Source organism: Molossus molossus, unplaced genomic scaffold (genome assembly GCF_014108415.1).
Source record: "Molossus molossus isolate mMolMol1 unplaced genomic scaffold, mMolMol1.p scaffold_m16_p_17, whole genome shotgun sequence".
NCBI classification, from domain to species: Eukaryota; Metazoa; Chordata; class Mammalia; order Chiroptera; family Molossidae; genus Molossus; species Molossus molossus.
Genome location: NW_023425352.1, coordinates 42581909 through 42607615, shown reverse-complemented (window position 1 = coordinate 42607615; position 25707 = coordinate 42581909). Strand labels below are relative to the sequence as shown.

The window sequence follows — 25707 nt, the reverse complement described above, 5'->3', positions numbered from 1 at the left end:
GGAGGATTGGACCGTGCATTGGAGATCAGCATTTCTTTGTTCAGTACTTACTCACAGTTTGTTAGGCAAAAATAAGCCCTGAGCAGGACATGGACCTATCCTAAAAGAGATTGCAGCCCAACCAGCGTGGCTCAGTGGTTGAGCACTGACCCATGCACCAAGAGGGCGCCAGTTCAATTCCTGGTCAGGGCACATGCCCAGGTTGTGGGCCTGATCCCCAGTTGGGGGACATTCAGGAGGCGGTCAATCAGTGTTCTTTCTCATCGATGTTTCTATCTCTCTCCCTCTCCCTTCTTCTCTCTCTCAAAAAAAAAAAAAAAAAAAGAGATTGCAGCCCAATCTTGACAAGATAGGTGACATCCAGGCTGAACAGACCAGGTGCTATGGGGGTCTGGACAGAGAAGGGGTCATGCCCACTGTATATTGGGGGAAATAATAATGATGAAGTGACATTTGAGCTGGACCTAGGATTTAGTGTGTGACTCTCTTGGTGCGTGACAGGGAGCAAACGGCGGTGAGTATTCCTGTTGAAGGGGTGTCCTAGGTGAAGTCATGGTGCCAGAAAATGATGGGGCCTGTTGAGAAGTAATAAGCCCTGGAGGAAGAGTAAGCCATGTGGACTGGCTTCGAGATCAGCATTTGTGTTAGTACAGGCTGGAAGTGTTTATTCGGGGTAGGTTTGAATGGGCCTCAGAGGCTACGCCATAGCAGTGGATTGAGTACTATGGTTTAAAAGCAGAAACATGTTTACAAAGGAAGCAGGCCATCAAATGTCAACATTTAAACACGTAAAAGTCGATCTGCTTGGGATGAAAGTGAAGACAGGCATACGGAATTCTGCATACTCAGCCTTACTCTTAATCTCCGTATTCTTGAACCCTAGGCCTACACAGAATTACTGGTATTGAGGTAAGAGCTGAGCTTATTATCAAGAAGTTATGGGTTTCCACCCTTGCTGTTTACTTGTAAGCTGTGTGACCTTAAGCAAGCCACTTAACATTTATGAAACAGTGTTTGCATCTGTAATGACGGTTCCCATCTTGATAATGCATGTATAATAATAATACATTATATACGTGATATATCTATCTATCCATCTATCGATAGATGGATGGATGGATGGATGGATGGATGGATAGATAGATAGATAGATAGATAGATAGATAGATAGATATCCCTACCCTATAGTAGGCACTCACTGAATTGCAGCTATCATCCTGGTCATGATTTTCTCAGAACCCTCAGTGTCTCTTCATGAGTTCCTGAATAGTAGTGCTTCTGGAATGATCAGCTAGGGACAGTGTGCTGACTGCAACCTCCTGAAGGTTTTCAGAATGATCTGGGCATCACATGGCTAGGACCTGAACTGGGCAAGTAGTAGGGTGAAGAAAAAATATATAAACAAATAAAAGAGAAAGAAAGAAAGAGAGGGGGAGGGGAAGGGGGAGGGGAGGGGAGTGAGGAAGGAAGGAGGGAAGGGAAGGAAGGAAGGAAGGAAGGAAGGAAGGAAGGAAGGAAGGAAGGAAGGAAGGAAGGGAAGGAAGGAAGGAAGGAAGGAAGGGTTGAGCATATTTCCAGCAAGAACCAGTTTTACTTGGCTGCATAGACATCGGACACTGGACGCAAAGCCTAGACTATGCCCAGAGTGGACAGTCTAATAAGAGACCCCCAGCGGAGGTGGACCCCAAAGGGTGTAGCTTCCAGTGCTAGGTCGAATGGAAAATAACACACCGCAGAGAAGTGTATAGCAAAAAAAACTTTCCTGTCTCAGTTTGTCACCGGATGGAAGGGAAAAACTTCTCCCCTGAGTATTTGTAATCGCGAGGAATCCCTCATGTCTACAGCAGTTTGAAGTCTAAATGTGTTTGTGAAGTCTTAAAATAAAACCCCACAACCCTGGAGGCAAGTATCTTTCCAATAATCTTGGGTTTAAACTACCTCTAGGCAACTGGCAAAAGCAATCATAAATTTCTCTCTGGAATATGGCAATGTTAATCCTGACTTGGAAGTATTCTCAAAGATTCATTTCTAAGGAATATAAGCTCATAATCAATAATCACAGACCACAGAAAGTGTACATTGGTGCAGTCACTTTGAAAAAAAAAAAAATGTTCTCATTAACTGATACAGTTAAATAAGTGCATACCCAATGACCCAGAATTTAAGATCCTATTTTTGAAAAGTGTTGTGCGTGTGCCAGGACGAGTGGCCAGAATGTAGATGGCAGACCCAAGCTGGAAACCACACAAACATCCATCCACTCTACAGAGATAAATAGACGGTGTTATTCACATAATGGAATCTTTTGCAGGCAGCAATGACAAATTGACTACTGCTACACATGTCAATGTGGATGACACCCAGAAACACAGTATTAGACAAAACAAGCATGTCACAGAACGATCCATGATGTATGATTCCACTTATGTAGTGTGCTAAAACAATCAACTACATACTATTTAGCTTAGGGAGGTATGCACAGATGTTAAAACTATAAAGAAAGGCCTGAGAATGATTAACTAGAACAGAGGATGTCTTTGGAGAACCCGTCAAGGAAAGGCTTATTAAATGTCTGTCTGCAGAGCTACTTGTATCTTTTCTTTCTTGAGTTCACCGATGGGTGTGTGGGTGTTTCTCTTACGTTTTTTTCTTTAAACTGTTCATATATGTTTTATGTACTTTTACACGTATAATATGCATTATGATAAATGCTTTTTAAAAGGAGAATAGAAACTATAAAATCCCAGAGACAGAATATTTGATAGGGTGCCTACATGTATCTTTCTGGAAAGGGGCTTAAGGCGGGGGAAGTGGGGGATGAAAATAATAATCAAAGATTCACACCAAAGTTGTATTCCTGAGTGTATAAAACAATCTTGGGCCTGGCTGGTGTGGTTGAGTGGACTGAGCATCGTCCCATGGACTGAGAGGTCCCGGTTTGATTCCCAGTCAGGGCACATGCCTGGGTTGTGGGCTCCATCCCCAGTTGGGGGCGTGTAGGAGGCAGCCAATCTCTCATCTATGTTTCTCTCTGTGTCTCTCTCCCTTTCTCTCTCTCTCAAAAAAATAAAATCAACAAAAACATATTTTTAACAATAATCTTGGGACCCCTCTATCAAAATAAGGAAATCAAGGGAATTAATTACATGTCTATCATTATACCTAGTTTCAGTGCCAGACACTTTATATGTTCTCATTAAACATCTGTTTTTGCTGTTACAGTGAGTGCACTGTGGGACATGGAAGTGGAAATGTTTTGGGATACAGATGGGCGCAATGCAGGTACAAAATGGTGGGTTGCGAGGCCTGGCAGGTTTGGCTCAGCGGTTGGAGCGTTGGCCTGCAGACCAGAGAGTCCTGGGTTCGGTTCCCACTAGGGGCACGTACCAAAATGGTGGGTTTAGAATGGTAGAAGTCACGGCAGTGGTGAGGTCACCTTGGGAGTGAGCACAAAAAGAAAAGAAGTGTGTGTTCTGAGCGTGGAAAAGGTGCATTGCTCAGTGGTGGGTTCAGATAGGAAGAGTCACAAAGAGGAGTGAACAGGAGACAAGGAAAGCTAAAGGGAAGGTGTTTAAGAAAGAGAAGGTGATTGTGCTGTGAAGTTGTTCAACAAGAGAGGGCAGACTTAAAATTAAAGAATGTAGTGATTGGCATCAGATGGTCACTGGTGATTTTGTACAAAGAGACTTTCTTGACCAGCAAGAGAAGCCATATGGTAGAGACTCAAATATGAATTAGTATTAAGAGTATGGATAAAATCAGAGAAAAAATATCCTCAGGTGAGGATTAACAAAAACATAATAAATAAAATAAGGTTATAGAAGCACTGAGCCTAAACCAGTTCTTCAAACGGTTTGGCGTTTATAAAATACTTGAAAAATAAAATAACCGTGTACTGAGTGCCTGCTGTACACCCACATTGCTGATCACCTGCATGGATTTTCTCATTTCATTCTAACAGTCCATTATTTCATCCCCATTTGACAGCTAAGAAAACCGAGGCACTTGTATGTCAAGAAACTTGCTCAATGGGGGGAAAAGGAGAAACATCTGTAACAAAAATAATTAATTTTTTCAAAAAGAAAGGAGCTTGCCAAGAGGAACACAGCAAGTGGAGTAGCTGGGATACAGACCTATTCATCAGTCCACTGCTCTGATAAACAGAGACTGTCACTTGCAAGGGGTGCTAGGTAGAAAGTGAAAAGAATTTTTTTTTAAGAAACACCTGAGTATGTTGCTAGGCAGAGTACAGGACACTAGTAGAGAAAAGGAAATTGAGGCTTATGGGAAGGATTGTGTTACCCTTCACTTGGTCCCCAGGTAGTTGGGAAGGTGAGATAAAGGGTATTACAGGGCTACAGAGATCGCCCTGAGGCCGAGAAGCAGAGGAACAGAGCTCTGTTGTGGACTCGTTTCCATGGCAATCCTGTTAGCCTGGTCTGAGCCTTGAAAGGAATTCAGTTAAGGAACTGTGTTCTAGAGAGGATACACCTGAAGGTACTTACATATTTAATTCGATGGTTGGGTGGATGAGCTGATTAATGGAAGGTGAATGAACCAAGAGCTACTGAGCATAAACTATAGATCAATATTTATTAAGCCCTTTCCTAGAGTTGTGATTAACAGCCTGGACTTTGGAATCAGACTGTTCAAGTTCCTGGGAAAGTCATTCATCCTTGCCAAAGCTCAGTCTCCTCATCTATGAAAACAGAGCTAGTAATAGTACCTACTTGTATGCATTTCCCAGGGCTGCCGTAACAAACCATCACCGCCTGGGTGGCTTAACACAGAAATGACTCTTTCACAGTTCTGGAGGCCAGAGTCCAAACCCGAGGAGTCAGCATGCCACACTCCCTCCGGGCTCCGGGGGAGAACCCTGCTTCTTCCAGCTTCTGGGGACTCTTTGTCTTGTGGCCGCCGTCTCTGCATGGTGTCTGTGTGTCGTCTCGTCTCCTTTTTCTTTAAAGTGAGATGTAACTGACATGTAACATTATGTTAGTTTCAGGTGTATACAGCATAATTAGTTAGTATTTGTATCTTTTTCTCTTAGGAGGACATTAATCATTGGTTTTTAGGGCACAGTCTAATCTAGTATAACCTCATCTTAATTAATTATATCCGCAAAGATCCTATTTCCAAATAAGGACACATTCTGAGGTTCCAAATGGACATGAATTTGGGGAACACTATTCAACCCACTATTCTACTTCATAGAAATATTATAAGGATTAAGTTAACATAAAAATGTGTACAATAAATTATATTACCATTTACTTAATATGTATTATGTTATAAGTACTTGTAATAGTATACTCAGAGGTTTGAAATATTAGTTCTTACTGAGGTTGACACTCAGGAAATGCTTACTCTTTCCAATCACTGTTTTCTGCTGAATAATCTCAATATTCTAGTACAGGTGGAAATGCTGAGTTATTAGATTAATTCATAATAATGCTTAACTCTCTCCTTGAAGCTATTTCCTTGAAAAGCACACACGGCTCATATTTCTTTCCTGTCTAGTAAAATGACTAAGTAGATAAGATATTAAATGATGATGAAAGACACTTTCATTTTCCAAATTCTTCAGATTTTGATCATTCAGGGGGGAAAATATGCTGACTAGCCTGCTTGTGTTCATTTTCTGCCAACTGTCCTTAAGCAATGACCTTCTCCATGTGACTTTCCACATAGCAGAGCTCATCTTTCCTGGGACCTCATTTCCTTCCATGATTTGTCTACAGTTGGCTTGAACGAGGCATTGTTGGGGCAGAATGCTCCAGATTAGCAACAAGCTGTAACCTTAGAAGAGTAGCCCCTCGTTTGATGAAATGACAGCTTGAAGGTGTAGCTCGTTGATGTTGAGCCTAATGCACAATGTTGTTGTCAACATTAAGGAAATAAAAGTACATGAATAATATAGGCAGAATTTGAAGAAAAGAAGTGAAGGCGCCATTATTTACTCTGCCATTTAAGCAACTCAATTCGGAAAAGTGTAAGAGAGGGAAATGAAGGCTAGTGAGTCTTCATTTGTACCACATCTGCTGTGTTCACAGCCTCACAGCCAGATGTTGGCATGGCTGGCACCTCACGGACACTCAGATGTTTGTGGAAGGTCCGTGTGAATGCATTGCTTGCAGGTGGTTGGGAGGAGAGGAGGGACTTCTGGTTATTTTTCTGCAGGCATTATTAACTTCATTTTCTAAGTTGCCGATTTTCTTCGCTTTATATTTTCCTCCCTCTTGCTCCCCCTATACTTTGAAGTATCAAATGGCCTATTGTTACGTATTGGCGTGTTAAGCATGTTTCTATGTAACAGAGGGCTGAGAAAAGTGAAGGTGAAGAAAATAAATGTCTCTTCTCTCCTCCTAAAATTCTCAGGTGGAAAATTAGCTACTTCTGAGATTTATCTGATTCCAGGGTCATTGGGTGAAACAGATACAGTGACGTATCCACCAGAGAATTCTTTATCATTAGAGCGGACATTCTTACTCGAGACCCCAAGAGCAGCGTTCCCATCCTGAGCCTCAGAAATAGTGTGCAAATTGTGCATATCTGCACGTCTGGTGTGTTGTGCAGATTTGGTGTGTGCATGCATAGGTGTGAATTGTGGAAGGAAAGGGATGTGTTGACATCTTTTGTTATTCTCAAAAGAAATGAACTCCAAATAGGTAGGGAATCACTAAGTTAGAAGACTTGGTTTATATTGTTTGTATTTTTGGCTTTGCTTTTGAGTTTCAGGTGGGAAAGTTCTGAGACTATTTGAAAGGAAAATAGACAGTGTGTGAAATTGCCAAACCATTTCAGATTTGGGATCAATAAGAGGTTTTCCTGAGTGATCAACCTCTTTTTGAGTTTCTTTAGCTGCTGGTTTTGATGTACTCAGAAGCTGGACTTCGGGTTGCTTACCTCACAGTTGTTATCTCTGGCCGTTGAAATATCCAGGCCGCCTGATGCCATTTGTTCCCAGCACAGCTTCGGAGCCCTTCAGGCACATTCACTGATAAGTCATTGAGCAGGCACAAAGATGATATTTTATGGTACGATGAGCCATCCCTGCATAGCTAATTTACTTCTAACTGGACTTACAAACCAAACAAAAACACTCATCTTCTCAAAGAGCAAACCTCCTTAAAGACCATTGCATTTTTAAGTTCCTGGAAGCTTTGACTTGTCCTTTGTCTCATTTGACCCTCTTGGCCTCCTTTCTTAACCCTCTGCTCGGAGGACATGATTTGCCTGCTTGACTCAAATCCCAGTTTGATTTGATCAGTACCGGTGCCGGTTCCCTGATACCCAACTCGGTGCCTTAGTTTATAATCTCTGGTATTCAGCTTTGTATCATAGCAGGTTCTCATAGCTGTTGTTCTTGTTGATAAAGCTTCCTCTATTGTTCCAGGCAATATCTAATACAATTAGTTCACAAATTATAGGCACCTGCTATGTGCCAGGGACGCTTTTAGTTGCAGGGAAACAGAAAGATGAATATTATACATAAAGTCACTGCCTTATGCTAGGTCAAGGCACATGAAAATCCTGGTTGTCCAAAGATTTGAGCCTGTTGAAGCCTACAATCTCTAAATAAATTGGTTTACTATTCCTTTAGAGCGGTGGTTTCCAACTGGGGAGATTGTGCCCCCCACCCAAGGGAACGTTGGCAATTCTATAGACATTTTGGTTGTCACAAATAGAGGTTACAGTACATGGTTGGTATAGGCCAGGGATACTGGTAAACATTGACACAAACAGGATTGTCCCCCTCATCAAAGAATTATCCACATCAAAATGCCAGTAGTGCAATTATCCTAGGACGGGTGGAGACACCAGAGGCAGTGTCGTCTCCCTTGAGATCCTGAGCAAGTCAGTTTTTACTAAATTGACCCACATAAGAATTAAAAACCCTGCCCAGCTGGTGTGGCTCAGTGGTTGAGTGTCAACCCATGCACCAAGAGGTCACCGGTTCGATTCCCAGTCAGGGCACATGCCCAGGTTGTGGGCCCAATCCCCAGTGGGGGGTATGCAGGAGGCAGCCAGTAGATGTTCTCTTTCATCGATGTTTCTATCTCTCTCCCCCTCTCCCTCCCTCTCTCTCTTTCTCTAATACCAATAAAGAAAAATAAACAATAAAAAACAAAAACCCGTCTAAAGGATGGAATATCCTTCATCTCAGTTACATTTCCAGGCATGAATTAGCATTCCTCAAAGATTGGCACCTTGGAGCCTTTCCAGATGCCCATCCCTTAATCTGTTGCTGCTGTTCTTAAGGGGCTTACACTTCAGGGAGGAAAGAGAACAGGTATACCCAACACTATGATCCTGGGTGCCAAATACCAGGAAAGCTCAATGAGATTCATGCTTTGAAAGCACCGAGCAATTAAACTATCTGGGGGGTCTGGGAAGGCTTTACTGAGCAGGAACTTTGAAGGAGGTATTTGCCACATGGTTGATAAAAGACACTTTCTCTCTGAAACTTTACCCTGAATGACTGCATTTATAACCAGTGACGAGATGCTTTTGGCTGCCCATTCAGAAAAACCTGCTTCCGTCTTGTTCTAGGTTGAGTGAGACTCCTTTAGAAATCATGCAAGCCCAACGTAGGCTTTCCTCTCTCTCTTCTTTCCATTAAAGATTTCAATAGTAGGGAGTTGCAACTGTGCAACTGTAGGTATTAGAGTTTAGTAGCAATTCAGAGTTGTAAATTTTCAGCAAATGAATTGTAGACTTTTTTCAGTTTGATTGTTTTTTGGGCTTTTTGTTTGTTTGTTTTTGTTAATCCTCACCAGATGGTTATTTTTTCCATTGATTTTTAGAGAGGGTGGAAAGGAGGGGGGGGAGGGAGGGAGGAAGAGAGAGAAGGAGAAACACCAATGTGAGGGAGACACATTGATCAGTTGCTTCCCCCACACACCCTGACTGGGCCGGGGATCCAACCTGCAACCCAGATACATGCCCTTGACCGGGAATCCAATCAGCGACCTGTGTTGTATGGGCAGATGCTCTAACCGTTGCTCAACCCTTCCAGGCTGGTTTTGGTTTTTAAATGTTGTATGTGTTTATGAATTTGCTAATGCTTCTAATAGCGTTTTCTCCAGGCTGTGGCCTTAACTAGCTTGAAAATATACAGAAAGCACATGTTGCAATCTGTATAAACATTTATAAATGCTTTTCAAATATAATCTTTAGGAAAATCCAAGAAAATATCATCACTTACGAATTCCTATTAAGTTAGTGTAATAGCATTAAATGCATTTGTGAAGCTATTAATTGTTAAATTGGTGTGATAGCTACAAAAGAATGGAATAGATGTTAAATTTCTGATATAATAAAATAGTGAGGTTTTCATAATATAACCACCAGGAAGTTACAGGATTTCTCTTTACTCTCTGGAAATTGTATGTTGATTGAAGGTGCCTACACATTATGGAAGTTTTTCTCTTTTAGTTCAGAATCAGTTATGCCATCACACAAGGGGTAACTTTGTATACTTGAAACTAACTTAAAGAATTTGCCCAAGTCAAGATGGCAAATAGGTAAATGCAGTATTCACCTCCTCCCACAACCACATCAAAATTACAACTAAACTACAGAACAACCATCATTCAGAAGTAGCTGAAATCGAGGTGAATGGAAGTCCTACAACTATGAAATTAAAAAAGAAGCCACACCGAGACTGGTAGGAGGGATGGAGGCAATGACAGGCTGGTCCCACACCCCTGTGTGGCAGATAAAAATCAGGAAGGTTACCTTGGCTGTGAAGGTTGTCCGGCAGGAGCAAGGGATCCCTGTCCCACACTAGGCCCCCAGCTCAGGGTTCCAGTGACGGGAAGAGAAGTCCCATAACTTTTGGCTGTAAAAACCAGCAGGAACTGAGGCTGAGGCTGCTAGAGCCCCAGGCAGTTATTCTTAAAGAGCCCGTGCACGGACTTACTGAAACTCACTCCCTCCAGGCGCCAGCAAGGAGAAGGCAGCTTGAGAGGCACCAAAGACATACGGGAAAGAATTGAGTTTGGCATCAGGGCGAGAGCTATAGAGCAGCTTTCTCCAGGACAGATATGTCGGTGGAGGCTGTTGTTCCTTTGGTGAGCCCTTCCCCCACAGGGCCCGCAGATGGTGCCATATCTGGGACTCCAGCAACCTGGCTTACACTGTTTGCCCCGCCCTGGTGATTCCCTGGGCCCCTGCCCCACCCAACTGTCAGGCCCACCCAGGCTGTTTCCAGTGCTTTACCATAGGAATGGCCTGTCTTGGCTCCTGTTTCAGATTTTCCTAAATTCTCTCAAACAAGCAGCATCTGGCCTCAACGAGCCCCATACCTCTCACTAAGTGGCCCCAGGCCTGGCACTAGGAGCAGCCAGCCTGGGATCACAACTTGGCTTTGCCTGGAAACCTCCAAGGCCAGCACAAGAAGCAGCCATCTGTAGATCGCTGTGTGGCTTATGCCTGGTGGCCCCAGGTGGAACACAGGCAGTGGCTGACCTTGCCCCAGAGCCAGCACACCCAGTGGACAGCTTCGGTACACAGCAAAGCACCATCTACCAACCACCTCCACAAGCAGCACACTCAAGGAGTAGACTCAGTGGGTACCAGAGCCCTGCTGAAGTGAGTCTTGCTCTGTGTGGTGGGCCCTTACACAGCTGGTCCTCCAAGTAGTCAGTAGTCAATGGGCACAGCCAGTCCTTGCAGCTGATCAGCCTGAATAAATCCCTCCCATTGATGTGCCATAGCTATCAAGGCTCAATTACAGCAGAAGGGTGTAAAGTCCACATGAGGGGTGCACCTTGAGGGCCCAGCTGGACGATCAGGGAGGCTGTTCCACTGGACCCTTCAGGGCACCCGCAACAGGCCACCCTAGGAAGCCTAGGAGACATAGCAACTCTAATACATAGAAACAAACACAGGGAGGCAGCCAAAATGAGGAGACAAAGAAACATGTCCCAAATGAAAGAATAGAACAAAACTCCAGAAAAAGAACTAAACAAAGTGAAGATAAGCAATCTAACAGATGCAGAGTTCAAAACACTGCTTATAGGGACACTCAGTGAACTTAGTGAGGGCCTCAAAAGCATAAAAAAGGACCAGTCAGAAATGAAGGAGGCACTAACTGACATAAAGAATTATTTACAGGGAATCAATAGTAGAGTAGGTAAAGCCAAGAAGCAAACCATCAATTTAGAATTTAAGGAAGCAAAAAAACCACCCAATCAGAACAGCAAAAAGAAAAAAGAATCCTCCCTAAATGAGGATAGTGTAAGGAGCCTCTGGGACAACTTTAAGTGTATCAACATTTGCATCATGGGAATGCCAGGAGAGACAGAGCAAGAAATTAAATAATTATTTGAAAAAAGAACAGAAAACTTCCCTAACTTGGTGAAGTAAACAGACATACAAGTCCAGAAAGCAGAATCCCAAACAAGATGAACCCTAAGAGGCCCACACCAAGATACATCATAATCAAAATGCCAAAGGTTAAATACAAAGAGAGAATCTTAAAAGCAGCAAGAGAAAAGCAATTCATTACCTACAAAGGAACTCCCATAAGACTATCAGTTGATTTCACGAAAGAAACTTTGCAGGCCAGAAGGGAGTGGCAAGAGTTATTCAAAGTGATGAAAAACAAGAACTTACAACCAAGATTACTCTATCCTGCAAAGCTATCATTTAGAATCGATGGCCATGTAAAGTTTTCCAGACAAGAAAAAGCTAAGGGAGTTCATCACCTCCAAACCAGTATTATATAAAATGTTAAAGAGTCTTGTTGAAGAAAAAGAAGATAAATATGAACAATAAAATGGCAATAAACACATACCTATCAACAATTGAATCTACAAACAAAATGAGCAAGCAGAACAGAAACAGGCTACAGATACAGAGAACTTTTTGTTGGTTGCCACATGGGAGGGGGTTGGGGGAATGGGTGAAAAAGGTGGGGAGATTAAGAAGTACAAATCGGGCCCTGGCAGGTTTGGCTCAGCAGTTTGAGCGTCGGCCCATGGGCCAGAAAGTCCCAGGTTCGGTTCCCGCCAAGGGCACGTACCTGGGTTGCAGTTTGTCCCCAGCCCCTGTTGGGGTTGTGTGGGTGGCAACCACTCGATGTGTCCTTTCACATCGATGTTTCGCTCTCTCTCTTCCTCCCGCTCTATCTGAAGATAATGCAAAAATGTTCTTGGGTGAGGATTAAAAAAAAAAAAGAAGTACAAATTGGTTGTGAGACTGACAAACCTCAAAGGGAAGGGGGAGAGGGAAGAGATAAACCAAAGAACTTATGTGCATATATGCATAACCACTGGACACAGACAATAGTGTGGGGAAGACAGGAGGAGGTCAATAGAGGGAAAAGGGAGGACATCTGTAATATATTCAACAACAATGATAAGTTTAAAAAATAGATTTCGTAAGGTTTAATGTTAGCATTCTATGAAGCTTATCATCAACTAGTAAAATGTTGGTGTTTTGATATGTTATTAGCTGTGACTCCACTATGAAGGAATTTGTGATGTTTTAGGAATAAAATTTATATTGTACCACTATGAATAAAGGATTTTCCAAATAGATTTGAAAAAATAAAAAGAATTTGTCTTTTTTCTGGTGACTTTAAAAAAGACCTGTTTTCATGTGAGAAATACAATACAGGCATACCTCTGAGATACTATGGGTTTGGTTCCAGATCACTGCCGTAAAGCGAGTTATAATCTCTTTGTTGGTGTAGGGTCTTGCCTATGATATGTAAAAAATACAACATCTTCCCTGGTTGGTTAGGCTTAGTGGTTAGAGTGTCAGCCAGTGAGTTCTCAGTTCCATTCTGATCAAGGGCATATACCTTAGTTGCGATTCGTTCCTGGACCTGGCTGGGGTCATGTGGGAGGCAACCAGTCGATGTGTCTCTTATGTTGATGTTTCTCTTTCCCTCTCTCTCCCTCCCTACCTCTCTCTCACTCTATCTGAAGATAAATAGAAAAATATCTTCAGGTGAGGATAAAAAAAATATGCATATATATATATATAATATATATTTTATATCTATATATATAAAAATTAAAGAATACAACATCTGTGAAACAATAGAACAAGGTATGCATGTAGTTCAATTTAAAAATCTGTTTCCCTATTTTTTTTTGGTTTGCACTATAAACTCAGTAGCTACAAACATGCATATTTGTTTCATTTTTTATTAAAATGTTTTCTTTTTTTTTATTTTAGTCTGATGCCAATGCGAGTTACTTAAGGGCGGCTCGAGCTGGACACTTGGAAAAGGCCCTTGACTACATAAAAAATGGAGTTGACATCAACATTTGCAATCAGGTTAGTTATGGTTATTGTTGTTGTTTATTTTTTTAATTCCTTAAATCTTTCATTATGTAGTACCAAGACTTTCTCCTTTTTGCCAGTTCTGTTAAATTTCACCAGCTTGAATTATCGAATTATTTTCTGCTTTGTTAGAGGACCACTCAGAAATGTAGGTATGCATCCTTTAATAATTAACTTCTAAAATTTAGTAAGAATGGATATTAGAACAACTCACCTAATTTCAAAGTATTTTTATGCCCAGTGCAGGCACCTGCCCTGCACACATGTAAGCAGTTGTTGGTGGGATGTTCACTTCAGAGTCCTGGGCAGGCTGTTGACTGCTCTATTTCCACCCTCCCAAGTGAAGCTTTCTGTTCACTTTTCATCAGAATGGGTTGAACGCGCTCCATCTTGCTTCCAAAGAAGGCCACGTGGAGGTTGTTTCTGAACTGCTGCAGAGGGAGGCCAATGTGGATGCAGCTACAAAGGTCAGTGTCACACACTTAATGCTTTTTATATCACTTGCCGGGTTCAGTGAGGATTCGGCTCTCAATAAGAATCGGAGCACGTTTCTCTTGAAATACGTGTCCATTTTGTGAACTGTCAAAACAGAGAGGAAACGGGGAGCGTGCTGACAGACGTTGCTTTTCCTCTTCCAGAAAGGAAACACAGCATTGCATATAGCATCTTTGGCTGGACAAGCAGAGGTGGTGAAGGTCTTGGTTACAAATGGAGCCAATGTCAATGCACAATCCCAGGTAAACCAACCGTTCTGTTGCAAAGGAATTGTGTTATAATTTACAGATATTGTTCTTTGGGTCAGGTGCTTGCTTGGGTCGTACAACCTCTAAGAATACAATACTTAAGAGCTATATTCAATGAATAATTATAAATTGTAAATTATTCAAATTGATATATATTCTTATTTGCAATGCGCATGTGTAAGAGGTAGAGATTTTTTTTAAAGTCACCCATCTTTGTCCATCTATGTATGACTTGTAGTCATAGACACAAATGTTTAAAAGATATCTGTAATACACAGTCTTATACTATTTCGTGATGCTAACTCGGGTCCAGTCTCAGTATTTATTAACCTACAAAAAAAGTGGGGATACCTATGGAAGAGGACATGCTCTGAGAATTTAATATATCAGTGCTTTTTCTAGTTGAAAAAGGGAGACATTACTTAATTCCTGTCTACTAACTAAGGCATTGATGTTGTTCCCTGAAACAGATTAAAATGAAGAAAACCAAACCGAATAAACTTTAAAAGTCTCTGAACTTTAAAATTTTCAGATTCTTTGTAACGGACATGCACTAATAATTCATTGAGCGGGTCCTCCTACAAGCCCTCAGAATCTTGCATGGAGTTCTAAGAACACCAATAGAGTCTCACTTGACAGACTTTGATTCTAAAAGAATTAACTTCATTTTATTGGTTTAAAAAGTATAAGTCGCCCTGGCCGGTTTGGCTCAGCGGTTAGAGCATCCGCCTGCGGTCCGGAGAGACCCGGGTTCGGTTCCCACTGAGGGCATGTGCCTCGGTTGCAGTTTGTCCCCGGCCCTGGTTGGTCGTGCGGGTGGCAGCCACTCGATGTTTCCCTCTCTCTCTCTTCTTCTCTCTCCCTCCCACTCTATCTGTACAAAAAATGGAAAAATGTCCTCGGATGAGGATTAAAAAAATAAAATAAAATAAAAAGTATAAGTCCTCTTTATCCAAATTGTTCATTATTTGAACCCCCACAGATGTGAGGTTGTGTAGGAAAGCAATCATGATAACATGAAAATATTCACTAAGGAACTGACCATTTTTGAAGCTGGTCCCTACTCAGAAATTCCTTCCAATTCAATGCTGACATCTATCCTAGTTTGTCCATCTACCCCAAGGTGTTGGATGTTGAACAAATTGATTATAGAACAAAAGAGCAAGTTTTGCAAAAGGGGAAACAGGGTTTTGTGAGGCCAGGGAGCGTGAAGTCGGGATTGCTGGGTGTACAGCTAACCCGTGGGCATGGCCGTCTGGCAGTGTTAGACCAGCAGGCAGTGTGTGAAGGACGAGGGTGATTTTCTGACAAGTGTTTCAAATGAGAATGATTTGAAAATCAAGTGGTCAAATAACGCAAAAAAATTTGATGAGGCCCTTGGTTCTCGAATATTTTTTGCAAAAGAACTGTCTTCTTGCTTATGCTGTGGGGGGGAAATTAAAGCCACAAAGTGAAAGATGTCAAGCTATCAGATCATTTTGTTGGAAAAAATCACACTTTTTTTTTAATTATTTATATAAAAATCACATTTGGTTTAGTCTTTGTTCATTCTGAGATCACACACATGAACGCAGTTATAACCTACGTGCTGTCAAATCACAGAAACTTGCTTCTACAATTTCTGCCTTTATCTTTTAAGATGAAATCTCCATCAAACTTTTTTCATTTCCTTTTGCTCTCCACTCTGAGGGCACTTGATTTCCGTCTTCAGCGCTGATTGTCTCTGGATACCCGGAGCCCCTGTGTCTCTGGGCCCACAGGACGGCTGACCTTGTAGTGCCCTTGTCACCACAGCCGCGGCAGCGACCGCTCTGCTGTCATGAAACATTGGCGCCACGGAAAGAATCGTCACCGTGCTCCCAGCCACGTGGTTTCTTGTCTAGTTGGTCTAACTTCACTCCAGTTCCCTGTCGTCAGACCCTTCTCACCTGGTCTACGCCACTTACTCTGATTCCCTACGTTGGATTAAGAACCCTTTTCCATAAAGGAAAGTTACAAAGTTGAATAGTGACAAGTATAGTACTGTGAGAGAGATATAGACCAGCTGACTACAAGAGAAGCATCAGGCTCTTAAAGTGATGTGTTGTTAATCTTCATCGACTGGGTGTCGAACCCAAGACCCTTCACTGGGGGTGATCGGCTGGCGCTCCAACCATTCAGCCACACTGGCCAGGGCTAACCCAATTTTTTTAATGCCTTTATAACTTTTTCCTGGGAAATAGCTGGTGGTAAGCTCTGAGATCATGGAAACACTCTAATCCATTTGATTTCCCTTTTTTCCCCCAAGGGGAGAAAAATAAACCTCCTTTTAAACACGACACACATTCTTGACATTCCAGAGCAGCCATCATTTTAAACCTTCTCTGCAACGTCTGGGAGAAGCTGCAGTCGAAGTAAAATCCTGAGCAGATTTTATTTCGATTTGTACACATTCCCTAGTGATGATGAAGTGAGGAAGACGAACACAGGCTGTGAAATTCCATGTTCCTTGCAGCTGCGCTTGGCATGCGCTGCTACACAGTTCAGAGCAGAGCGTGTCTCCCTTCATCTGGACACCTGTCCCCATTTGGCTTCTGACCTGCATTGTTCCGTGAGCAGGATAAGTAGTGAGATGACACGCAGTGCAATGGGGTTTCCATGATCATTCCTAGTAGGAGCTTTTCGATGGGAGCTCTAAAGAACAAGCAATAATTCCAGGAAATGAGGCTGAATTTCACTGATGTGGCAACACATTAAACATCCCAGGAATATGCCCGGCTGGTATGGCTCAGTGGTTGAGCGTTGACCCCTGCACCAGGAGGTCGCCAGTTCGATTCCCGGTCAGGGCACATGCCCCAGTCGTGGGCCCGATCCCCAGTGGGGGGCATGCAGGAGGCGGCCAATTGATGTTCTCTCTCATCGATGTTTCTATCTCTCTCTCCCTCTCCCTTCCTCTCTTTCTAAAATCAATAAAGAAAAAGAAGATGTTTTTAATAAAAATAAAACATCACAGGAATATTACTGTTCAAGGAAGATAGCATCCCTGTCCAAGTGAAATTTTACCATCTAGACAATATGTAATAGCCAACAAGAAATAGGGCAAGGAGAATCCCTGACCTTCCTTAAAAATAAAACTTTTTCTCACCTTGAAAATAAAAACACTGGGCAATATCAAGTTCTGATCTTATAAACCGAGGCTCTGCAAAGTAAGAATTTGTAGATAACACTTTCAACTAATTCTTGTCATTGCCTTGATCTTCGGCCTTAAGTTAACTCTTTCTTCTGTTCCTTTACATCCCAGGAACCATTCACCTACCCCGACAAAGAGAGCAGGTTGAATAATTAAACTGGGATCATAAAGAGCTCTGCTATCCTTAAGTACTTAACACTTGGTACAGAATACAGCAACAACGAGACACTGCCATGGCGCGTGACATCCCTCACTGTTTTCTCCTTCTCTGTCTCAATTTTATCCTATGAGACACCAAAAGAAGCAAAAGCCTTTTTGTAAAGAAGCAAAGTCTGTTTCGAATATTTTCCCTTAACTACCAAAGTATTCAAAGTGGACAGGATTTCACAGGGGTGCTAACAAAGAAAAGGCTCTTTAATTAAGCCAGTGCCTCCTACGTCTTTCTGTAATTTTTAATATTTCCTCCGATGGGCAATTGGTCCCAGCAAAGTCCGACACTGGGTGTGATCCGGATGGCGCCTCTGGGACCTTTGACTTTATGGCCTACTTCTACATGTGAATCGGTGCCACCGTATCACCGGGCCCGTAATGTTTTAATTAAGAGCAGCACTTAGAAAAGTACAAAGGCTGGCCTTAGGAGACAGGGTGGATAAGAAAACCTCGTGGATGAAGTTTAAGCCCGTCCTTAAATTAAAAAGCAGGAGGACTTTATTTTATTTCGCTTTGGTGGGTACTAGGCAGCAAGCCTCAGTGCTATCTAGAAAACTCCAAGTGCAGGTGGGCATGCTTACAATCACAGCACAGTCAACATTCAGAGCAGCAGGTATTGCGGATATCGGATAAAATCAGACATTAAGAGCAGAGTTCCTCGGTGTTGGGCTGCGTTGCCTTTTGAGAATTGCGTCAATTGTTGCTACAAAAAAGAAAATGTAAATTGGGTACCCATATGTTTCTTTTTGGCCAGCTCTTTTCTTTTGGAAATTTCCTAAGTTAGGAAATTAATACAAAAACAGTCATGTATTTTATTTTCTCTTAAGAGAAAAACAGCATTTTTTTTTATTTTTTTTTTAAATCTGACCATTCTCCCAATCCAGGTGCTCTTTCTCAGAAAATCATTTCATCTGTGGGTTGTCCGCGGACAGCACATTGAATCCCTTGCCTCACGCCTCTCTGAGCTAGAGAGCAACGGTGATGTTTCGTCATGGCTCCATTTCACTCTGACTCTTGTGTACATCTTCTTTCTGAGTAATTCCAGTTCTACACAGTTCACTCTTTGACACTGTAGAAAGGGCTGTGGAATGGTTTTAGAAGTTGTACTTGTTAAGAATTGCTCCTTGGAGCTCCAGGTCTGTAAGAATAGCACCTGATTTTGGATTTTCTTCATGGGTCATGAAAGATTTTTCTGAAAGGTGTACATTGGCCTAGAAGTCAGACATTTGTCGGTAGACCAGTGTTTCTTAGGTAATCTTGAACTACAGCAGACCTCTACCCTGAAACTGAGAATCCACTGATATAAATCAGCTAGCTGATATTTATATCTGAGAGAATAACACCTGTTTTGGATTTTTTTTTTCTTAGAAACTTGACTCCTCACCCTGGCCGGTGTGGCTTAATTGGTTGGCATCATCCTGTGCACCAGAAGGTTGGCAGTTCGATTCCTGGTCAGGGCACATATCTGGGTTGCAGGCTTGATGCTCAGTAGGGGGTGTGCAGGAGGCAGCTGATCCATGTTTTGGTCTCACATTGATGTTTCTCACACACTCTCTCTCTCTCCCTTTCCCTTCCCCTTCATCTCAAAATCAATTAAAAATCTTAAACAACAACAACAAGGAAAAAAAAAAACTTTAATCCTAAAATCTGAGCATTCCATCAGGAAATTTCAGTTGATGAGGAAAGACAGATACCCACTGAGCTTTAAGAAAAATCCACGTTTTTCACCAGTTGTTTCCTTTCTTTCTTTCTTTCTTAATATTTTTATTGTTATTTTGTTCCTTTGCTTTTGATTTTTAAGGGATAGTTAATTCAACCTAAGATGAAATGATCTTTTATTTTGGTCAAATGAGAAAATAGGCAATATGATAAGGGTAATCTTAATTACATTTCAGTTTTTCTAAATAGCTCTGGGGAAATTGACAAAAGTAAAACACATGGGCACATGTACACAATCATTCCACGTTTCATGCTTAACGTTAATAAAACGTTTCATGATAGAACAGAGTAACATGAATTTCAGTGGTGTTGCCAGCTAGATAATTTAAAAGGAAGAAGCTGGAATGCTATCTCATATTCTACTGCCTCTAATTTTGTGTCTCTAATCTTGAGCTTGGCAACCAGATAACCTAGTTAAAATATGTGTAAAATAGAGTAAGTAGAATAGAACTGAACTCTGATGACTCAAGTATATATGCCATGATATATTTGTCCTTTATCTGCTCAAGGATCTTTTTAACTTCCTCATTCTCAGCTTTAAGCCAAAAATAAGGTCACCAGAGGTTGAATTATTGATAAGTAAGGTAATTATATAGTAATTGATATGTATAACAATGAGCCTAACTTTTTGAATGGCAAATTTTTTAGTAACATCTTTTAACATTTTCTTTAGAATTTATTTCTATTCTTTGAAATTGCATAATATATACAATAAAATTTCTGGGACATTCAGTTAAGTAGAATTGCATTCTGAAAACATTATTCAAAGAGAATTTATTATAGTTTGAAAAAATGTTTTGATGTATATATCTTGCTGTAAGATTTTAAAATATTACAGTATTTCATAGATGTAAAATACATTGTTCTAAAGAAGAAACACATGCAATATATTTTTAATAAGAAACTTCAGATGTATATAGTCATTTGCTTGAATCCAAGTTCTTTGGGAGTTGGGCACATTTCAGACAAACATACACACATATAGAGTGTGTGTGTGTGTGTATATGCATGCATGTATATGTGTAAATATATATGTATATGTGTATATATATTCTGAACATGAAAATACTGTCTTTGCAAAAAATCAAAGGAAGGAAACTTAACAAAAAAATTTTTATTGAATTCTACTTTAAAATTAAAGTACAGTCATCCCTCACCACTTCACACTTCCACTTGCACACTTCACTCTATCGCGGTTTTTTCAGTAGAGTAGAGTATTTGAACAAACTACGATAGAGTGAGGCCGTGCAAGTCGAAGAGCGAAGTGGCGAGGGACGACTGTATATAAATACAGAATCCTACTTCGCGGAAACTCCTTTATCGCGGTGGAGTCTGGAACTGACTAACTGTGACAAATGAGGGCAGACTGTATATCCTTCACACACTGGTGTTCTCTGTTTTGCTCTAAGTCATCCCATCCATGGTAAGTGTGAAGCCATTTGAAATTAATATAAATTCTTTTCAAAGTAGGAACTATTTGCGATGCTTAATGTTATGTAAAAGTATTACATCTTTTATTTAAAATAGATAATGCTTGGGAGCTACAATGATCAAATGTATTTTTCTTCCTATCCTTTTGGCATCTAGTAAGATTATCTACTCATGGTAGGCACTCGATTAAGTGGTCAAATGAATGTGCTTATTTATCTAAAGTGTATATATTCATGTGAATTGCACTATTAACTATGAACTGCTTGCAAACTATGAAGTATAAATGTAAATTATATTTATATTATAAATTCTATTTACACTATTGTGCTTAGGTTTTTCTTTACTAGATATGAATATCTATATTAAAGTATTAAAATTATATGTGAGCATTTTTTGAAACACATAATATCAGTACAGTGGAAAATTATAATTGGCTCTAGAAAGCCGCAAACATTTTATTCTTTATTTTGCAGAATGGTTTCACACCATTGTATATGGCAGCCCAGGAAAACCACCTGGAAGTCGTCAAGTTTCTTCTTGACAATGGTGCAAGCCAGAGCCTGGCCACAGAGGTGAGACACCAGTTCTTTCGGTGTGGAAGTTTACATTTTGTAAACCTGGAGTTGTAACATTTAAAATTTATCTCACTGGTATTTTAACTGCAGTTGTATATTAATGTGTGGGTTCATACATTTTTATGAAATATGTTAGAAAGTCTATTTTTAATTTTAAAGAATTTTCCATTGCATAAATACCCTTTCTGCTCTTAAATGCCCTACCCTATAATTGAGCTATCGATTTAATATTTACATATTGCTTAAGAACACTGTTCTGTGTTTTATAATTTTGCTTCAAAGGCAACCGCTGTTTTGAAATATTTTTATGACAAAATATAAGTTCTAAATCTGTTTTTCCCCAAAATTTGAATTAGCATAATAATAATTGAATGTATAGATTTCTAAAGTTAACTAATTGGACTTAATTCATACTTTCAAACCAAAGTAGTGTACATTTTCAAGTCAAATAGAAATGGTATTTGAAAAGATCTTTGCAGTCTGGAATAAAAGAATAATTTTAAAATAAAAAATTATTTAAGTCATTGGTACTATCTTAGGTAATACAGTTTATCTTTTAAACTAATTTGGATGGAAGATTGTGATCCCTTGTGAAGTGTATCACTAGAAATCTATTGCTAACAATAAAGGAACAACATTTGGCTATTCTGTATTTTTAACAGAATCGTGAATTAGGTGATGTAGGGGTATCGCTGTCATAATATCACTGCTCTTATTTGCATTCAGCTGTGTTTCCCAAATGCACAGGAAAGAGGAATAAAGGGATCCTATAACCCCACCCAGCTGTTGAGGTCATGTCTTCTGGGGAAACCACTAAATAAAGGAAGAGGCAGCTCACACAACAGGAAATACAGTTGACCATCACTGTGTGAAAATATCTCACCCTCGCCCATAGTCAAAGAAATGTGAATGTAATAATCAGATAAAGAACGAGGTCTGTTCTTATTCCCGCCAGCTGAGGGGACATGTGGGTAGAAGAAACTGGGCCTTCCTACCGCCTTGGCGAAGGTGATTACTGGCTGCTCCACCTTTGCAGAACATGTAGCAGTGACTATTAAAAATTAACTTCACACATTTTAATTTAGTAATTCCATGTCTGAGAATTCATATGACAGGTGTGTTAGAGGAGAATGCAGAAACAGTATATAAGAAGTTAAATATAATTGATAATATCACTTTTTTCAAAACTAGAGGGAACCTGATATGTACCAGTTAGGAAACCTATTTAATCGATATTGCTATAATCACACACTTAAATGCTATTCGGCATTATTATAAACAAGGCAAGGCTATACGTATTGATGCAGAAACATGTCTGTCCTTAGGGTAACGTTATCAGGGGTTTATGTTGAGGATTAGGAAGGAGCCTTGCTTTTCACTGTGCACCCTTCAGTACTGTTGGGGATTTTTACCATGAGAATGGATTTTTTTATATATATATAATATTCTTAAAGCTAGTTAAGAAATAACTGCTGGGTTGATAACAAAAGAACCAACATTTGATGGACAAAGGGCAGCGCCTGTCTGCACGCCTGAGGGTAGCTAGCCTCAGTGCAACACCTCAGGGGTGGGTGCGGGTTCGATCTCAGTGTACCGGAGAATGGGGGCGCAGGGGGCATCATTGGATAAGAGAAAACCCATTCCCACTTTTGGATGGAAATCCTAAATAATATAAGTACCCTAATGAAAGTGATTCCATAGTACTTCTATTGTCTGTGAAGGACAGGTAATAGTTTGTGTTGTTTTTTTTCTGTGATGTACAGATCACTAAGAATCTCTCCTTTAGAAGCAAATATAAGCCCAACTTCCTGCTAATAGATCTGAATTACCTTGTAAACTAACCATTGATAACTGACTTGATTCCCTGGCATTTTTTTTAAGCTTTCAAGGTCCAAACGGAGGCAGTACAGCTAACAAAGAAAAATAGTACGCGAGATCCTCAAACCACTAGTTCAGTCTTTTGGCAAAGGATAGATTAAAAGAACATTTTTACTTCTTCATATTAACTTAATTTCATGTTCTCTTTTTCAGTAGCTTTAAAAAGATACAACAAATACGTTTTCTACAAACCAGCCACACCCGTGTCTTCAGGAGGGTTGCTGGTGCCTGCTATATGAACAGCAGCTGCCCAATTATCTAGAGATGTTTGACCCTTTAGCTGACTTAGTATGTCTTCTTTGGGACTATTGGTGTTCGAGAATAAAAAGAGCAGCAAGAAATAATGCATTTTATTCATGAAACGTGCTCAGTATGGCATTGCTGTCTTATTCGCAATGATATTGGTGTCATTTTTGCAGAAGTCTGTATTTACAGGACAAACAATAGGAGGCAGGCAACAAAAGGGTCATTTAGATGGCAAAGTTTTACCAGAATTTTTAATTCAATAAGTGATGTGACATTGCCAAGTTTCTTCAATATATATTGTTTTCATGTGCACCGAACACTTATGGATCAAGGCTTCAGCATGAGTGTGGTTCTTCAACCATTTCCATGTTACTATGTACTGCATATCATATCTGTCCCCTATACGTCTTCCTTCTTTTATTAACATTTTGAAGCATGAGGTTAATGTACAGGGGTGGGGAAATGTAGGTTTACAGCTGTAATACGAATAAACAATGCAATAATTAATAAAGAACAATGCAAGAACCCACTGAGTGCTTCGCAGACTCACACCTGTAAACCTACAGGTGCCGACCCCTGTAAGATGACTTTCGAGCGTTGGCTTTCACAACCCCAAACCAAACTGACACTTGGTCCCTCGAGGTCCTTCTGAGGTGTCACTCAAAGAGAAGTATGCGTTGGAACCAATCTTGACGCACCCCTTTGTTTGCAGGACGGCTTCACCCCACTGGCGGTAGCTTTGCAGCAAGGCCACGACCAAGTAGTTTCCCTCTTGCTAGAAAACGACACTAAGGGAAAAGTGCGGCTTCCTGCCCTTCACATCGCCGCCCGGAAAGATGACACGAAAGCAGCTGCCCTGCTGCTGCAGAACGACAACAACGCCGACGTGGAATCCAAGGTGAGGCGCGGGGCAGCGCCCCATCCTGCGCCATCCCGTGGTAGGCACCCTAAAGATGCTTGGCCTCCCTTTTGGCGAGCTTATGCTAAACATTCAGCTTCGCTGGGAAAGAGAAAACTATGTGCCCAAGTCAGCTGGTGGAAGCGCACCCCCTGAGCCCCGAAAGTCACTGTGGATGCTGCCCTGTGCACGCTCACAGGGAGGCCACCTCACAATCGATTTCCATGCAGCTGATGGTGTCCTCCCTTTTAATAGATGTGTAATGTGCTTAACTCTTCAGCTCAAACATCAGGGTGAAAAATTGCAAAATGCTAACAACTATGTGTGCAAATCATCCTCTGATTGCTATCGAAGATGACAGGCGGCGCGCGGTTTCGATCCGCTGTGGAGAGCATGCCAGCAGCCCGAGACCCCGCCAGAAGCTCCCACTGCCCTGACATTGTTACTGGAGAGTCTCGGAAGGAAGGGCTCTGGGGCAGACCGTCGTGTAGCCTTCATTCCGTCTAGCTTTCTTTCTGTGCCCGTGGCTTTCATCCTCATTCCTTAGCTGCCATGAGCTTTCTGCACCCCATGTCACCGAGAGCGAACTAACCGTTCATTTTTTCCTCCTCTTTGCTTCCAAATGTGTTAACCTAGATGGTGGTGAATAGAACAACAGAGGTACATATCTATCTACATGTACATATAGCCTGTATCTGCATCATCACTTTCCCATCCCTTAGTGCTGCAGCCTCATTTCTTCCCCTTCTACTTTGCATTGCCTTCCGTAGGCTAGACTCCTGCTTTGTCCCCCTCCCCTGAAGTAGCATGTGCCAGAGAAGACAGTGGTTTGATTACCAGGGCTTTCTGCAGCTGAACCCGGGCTTTGAAAGGAAGGATGAGGAATCCTTGAACCGTAAGGGTGTTGCCATAGAGGTGTGTGACACGAAGCTGCAGACAACCCTGTCATTCTGCTCCTCTGGGACTGATTCTGTAGGGTTCTGCATGACACTTACCCTGAGTGGTGTCAGCAAGATGAAAGTCACCTCTGAACGGTACCAACGTGACCCCCCCTTCCCACAAGAATCAGTGAGCTAGCGAGCATGGCTACGAAGCTTGCTAACAATTTAGAAATGCATCTAGTTCCTATAAGGTTTCCATCTTTGGGGACTAAGCGAATCGCTGCATGTTTTAGCAATTTTTTAAGGAAGTAAAATGACCTTGGTATGACTAATTTTAAAAACAAAACAAAAACGTGTTATTGACTAGGCGTATGCTAATGAAGAGACCAACTTGTGGATTCTTTATAAAATGCAATCACCCATTCTGCAAGACCAATTGTAGGACACCTGTTCCCCAGAATTGCTTTGAACATCATAATTCGATCTTATATTGAATATATAAAACGAATTGAATTTTGGCAAAGAGTATCAATGGACCATTCTGTCATCAATAATAAAACAGTTGGTACTAATTGAACTTCCTATGAGCTCCAAAGATTTTTCTTGTCATCCCTACTGTAACTTTATGAAACGTTGGCTTCTCTATGTACTGCTA

At 41.1% G+C, this 25707-nt stretch overlaps 1 protein-coding gene across 4 annotated transcripts in view; it reads left to right on the top strand.

The window, feature by feature from the left end:
• Positions 1–25707, top strand: part of ANK3 (ankyrin 3) — a 611274-nt gene that overhangs the window by 388397 nt on the left and 197170 nt on the right. For all 4 annotated transcript variants that reach the window (XM_036265485.1, XM_036265481.1, XM_036265484.1 and 1 more), the window contains 5 exons: positions 13195–13296; positions 13671–13769; positions 13941–14039; positions 21048–21146; positions 23986–24171. In XM_036265485.1, the coding sequence (XP_036121378.1) occupies positions 13195–13296; positions 13671–13769; positions 13941–14039; positions 21048–21146; positions 23986–24171 (585 nt within the window). The remainder of the gene's footprint in view (positions 1–13194; positions 13297–13670; positions 13770–13940; positions 14040–21047; positions 21147–23985; positions 24172–25707) is intronic.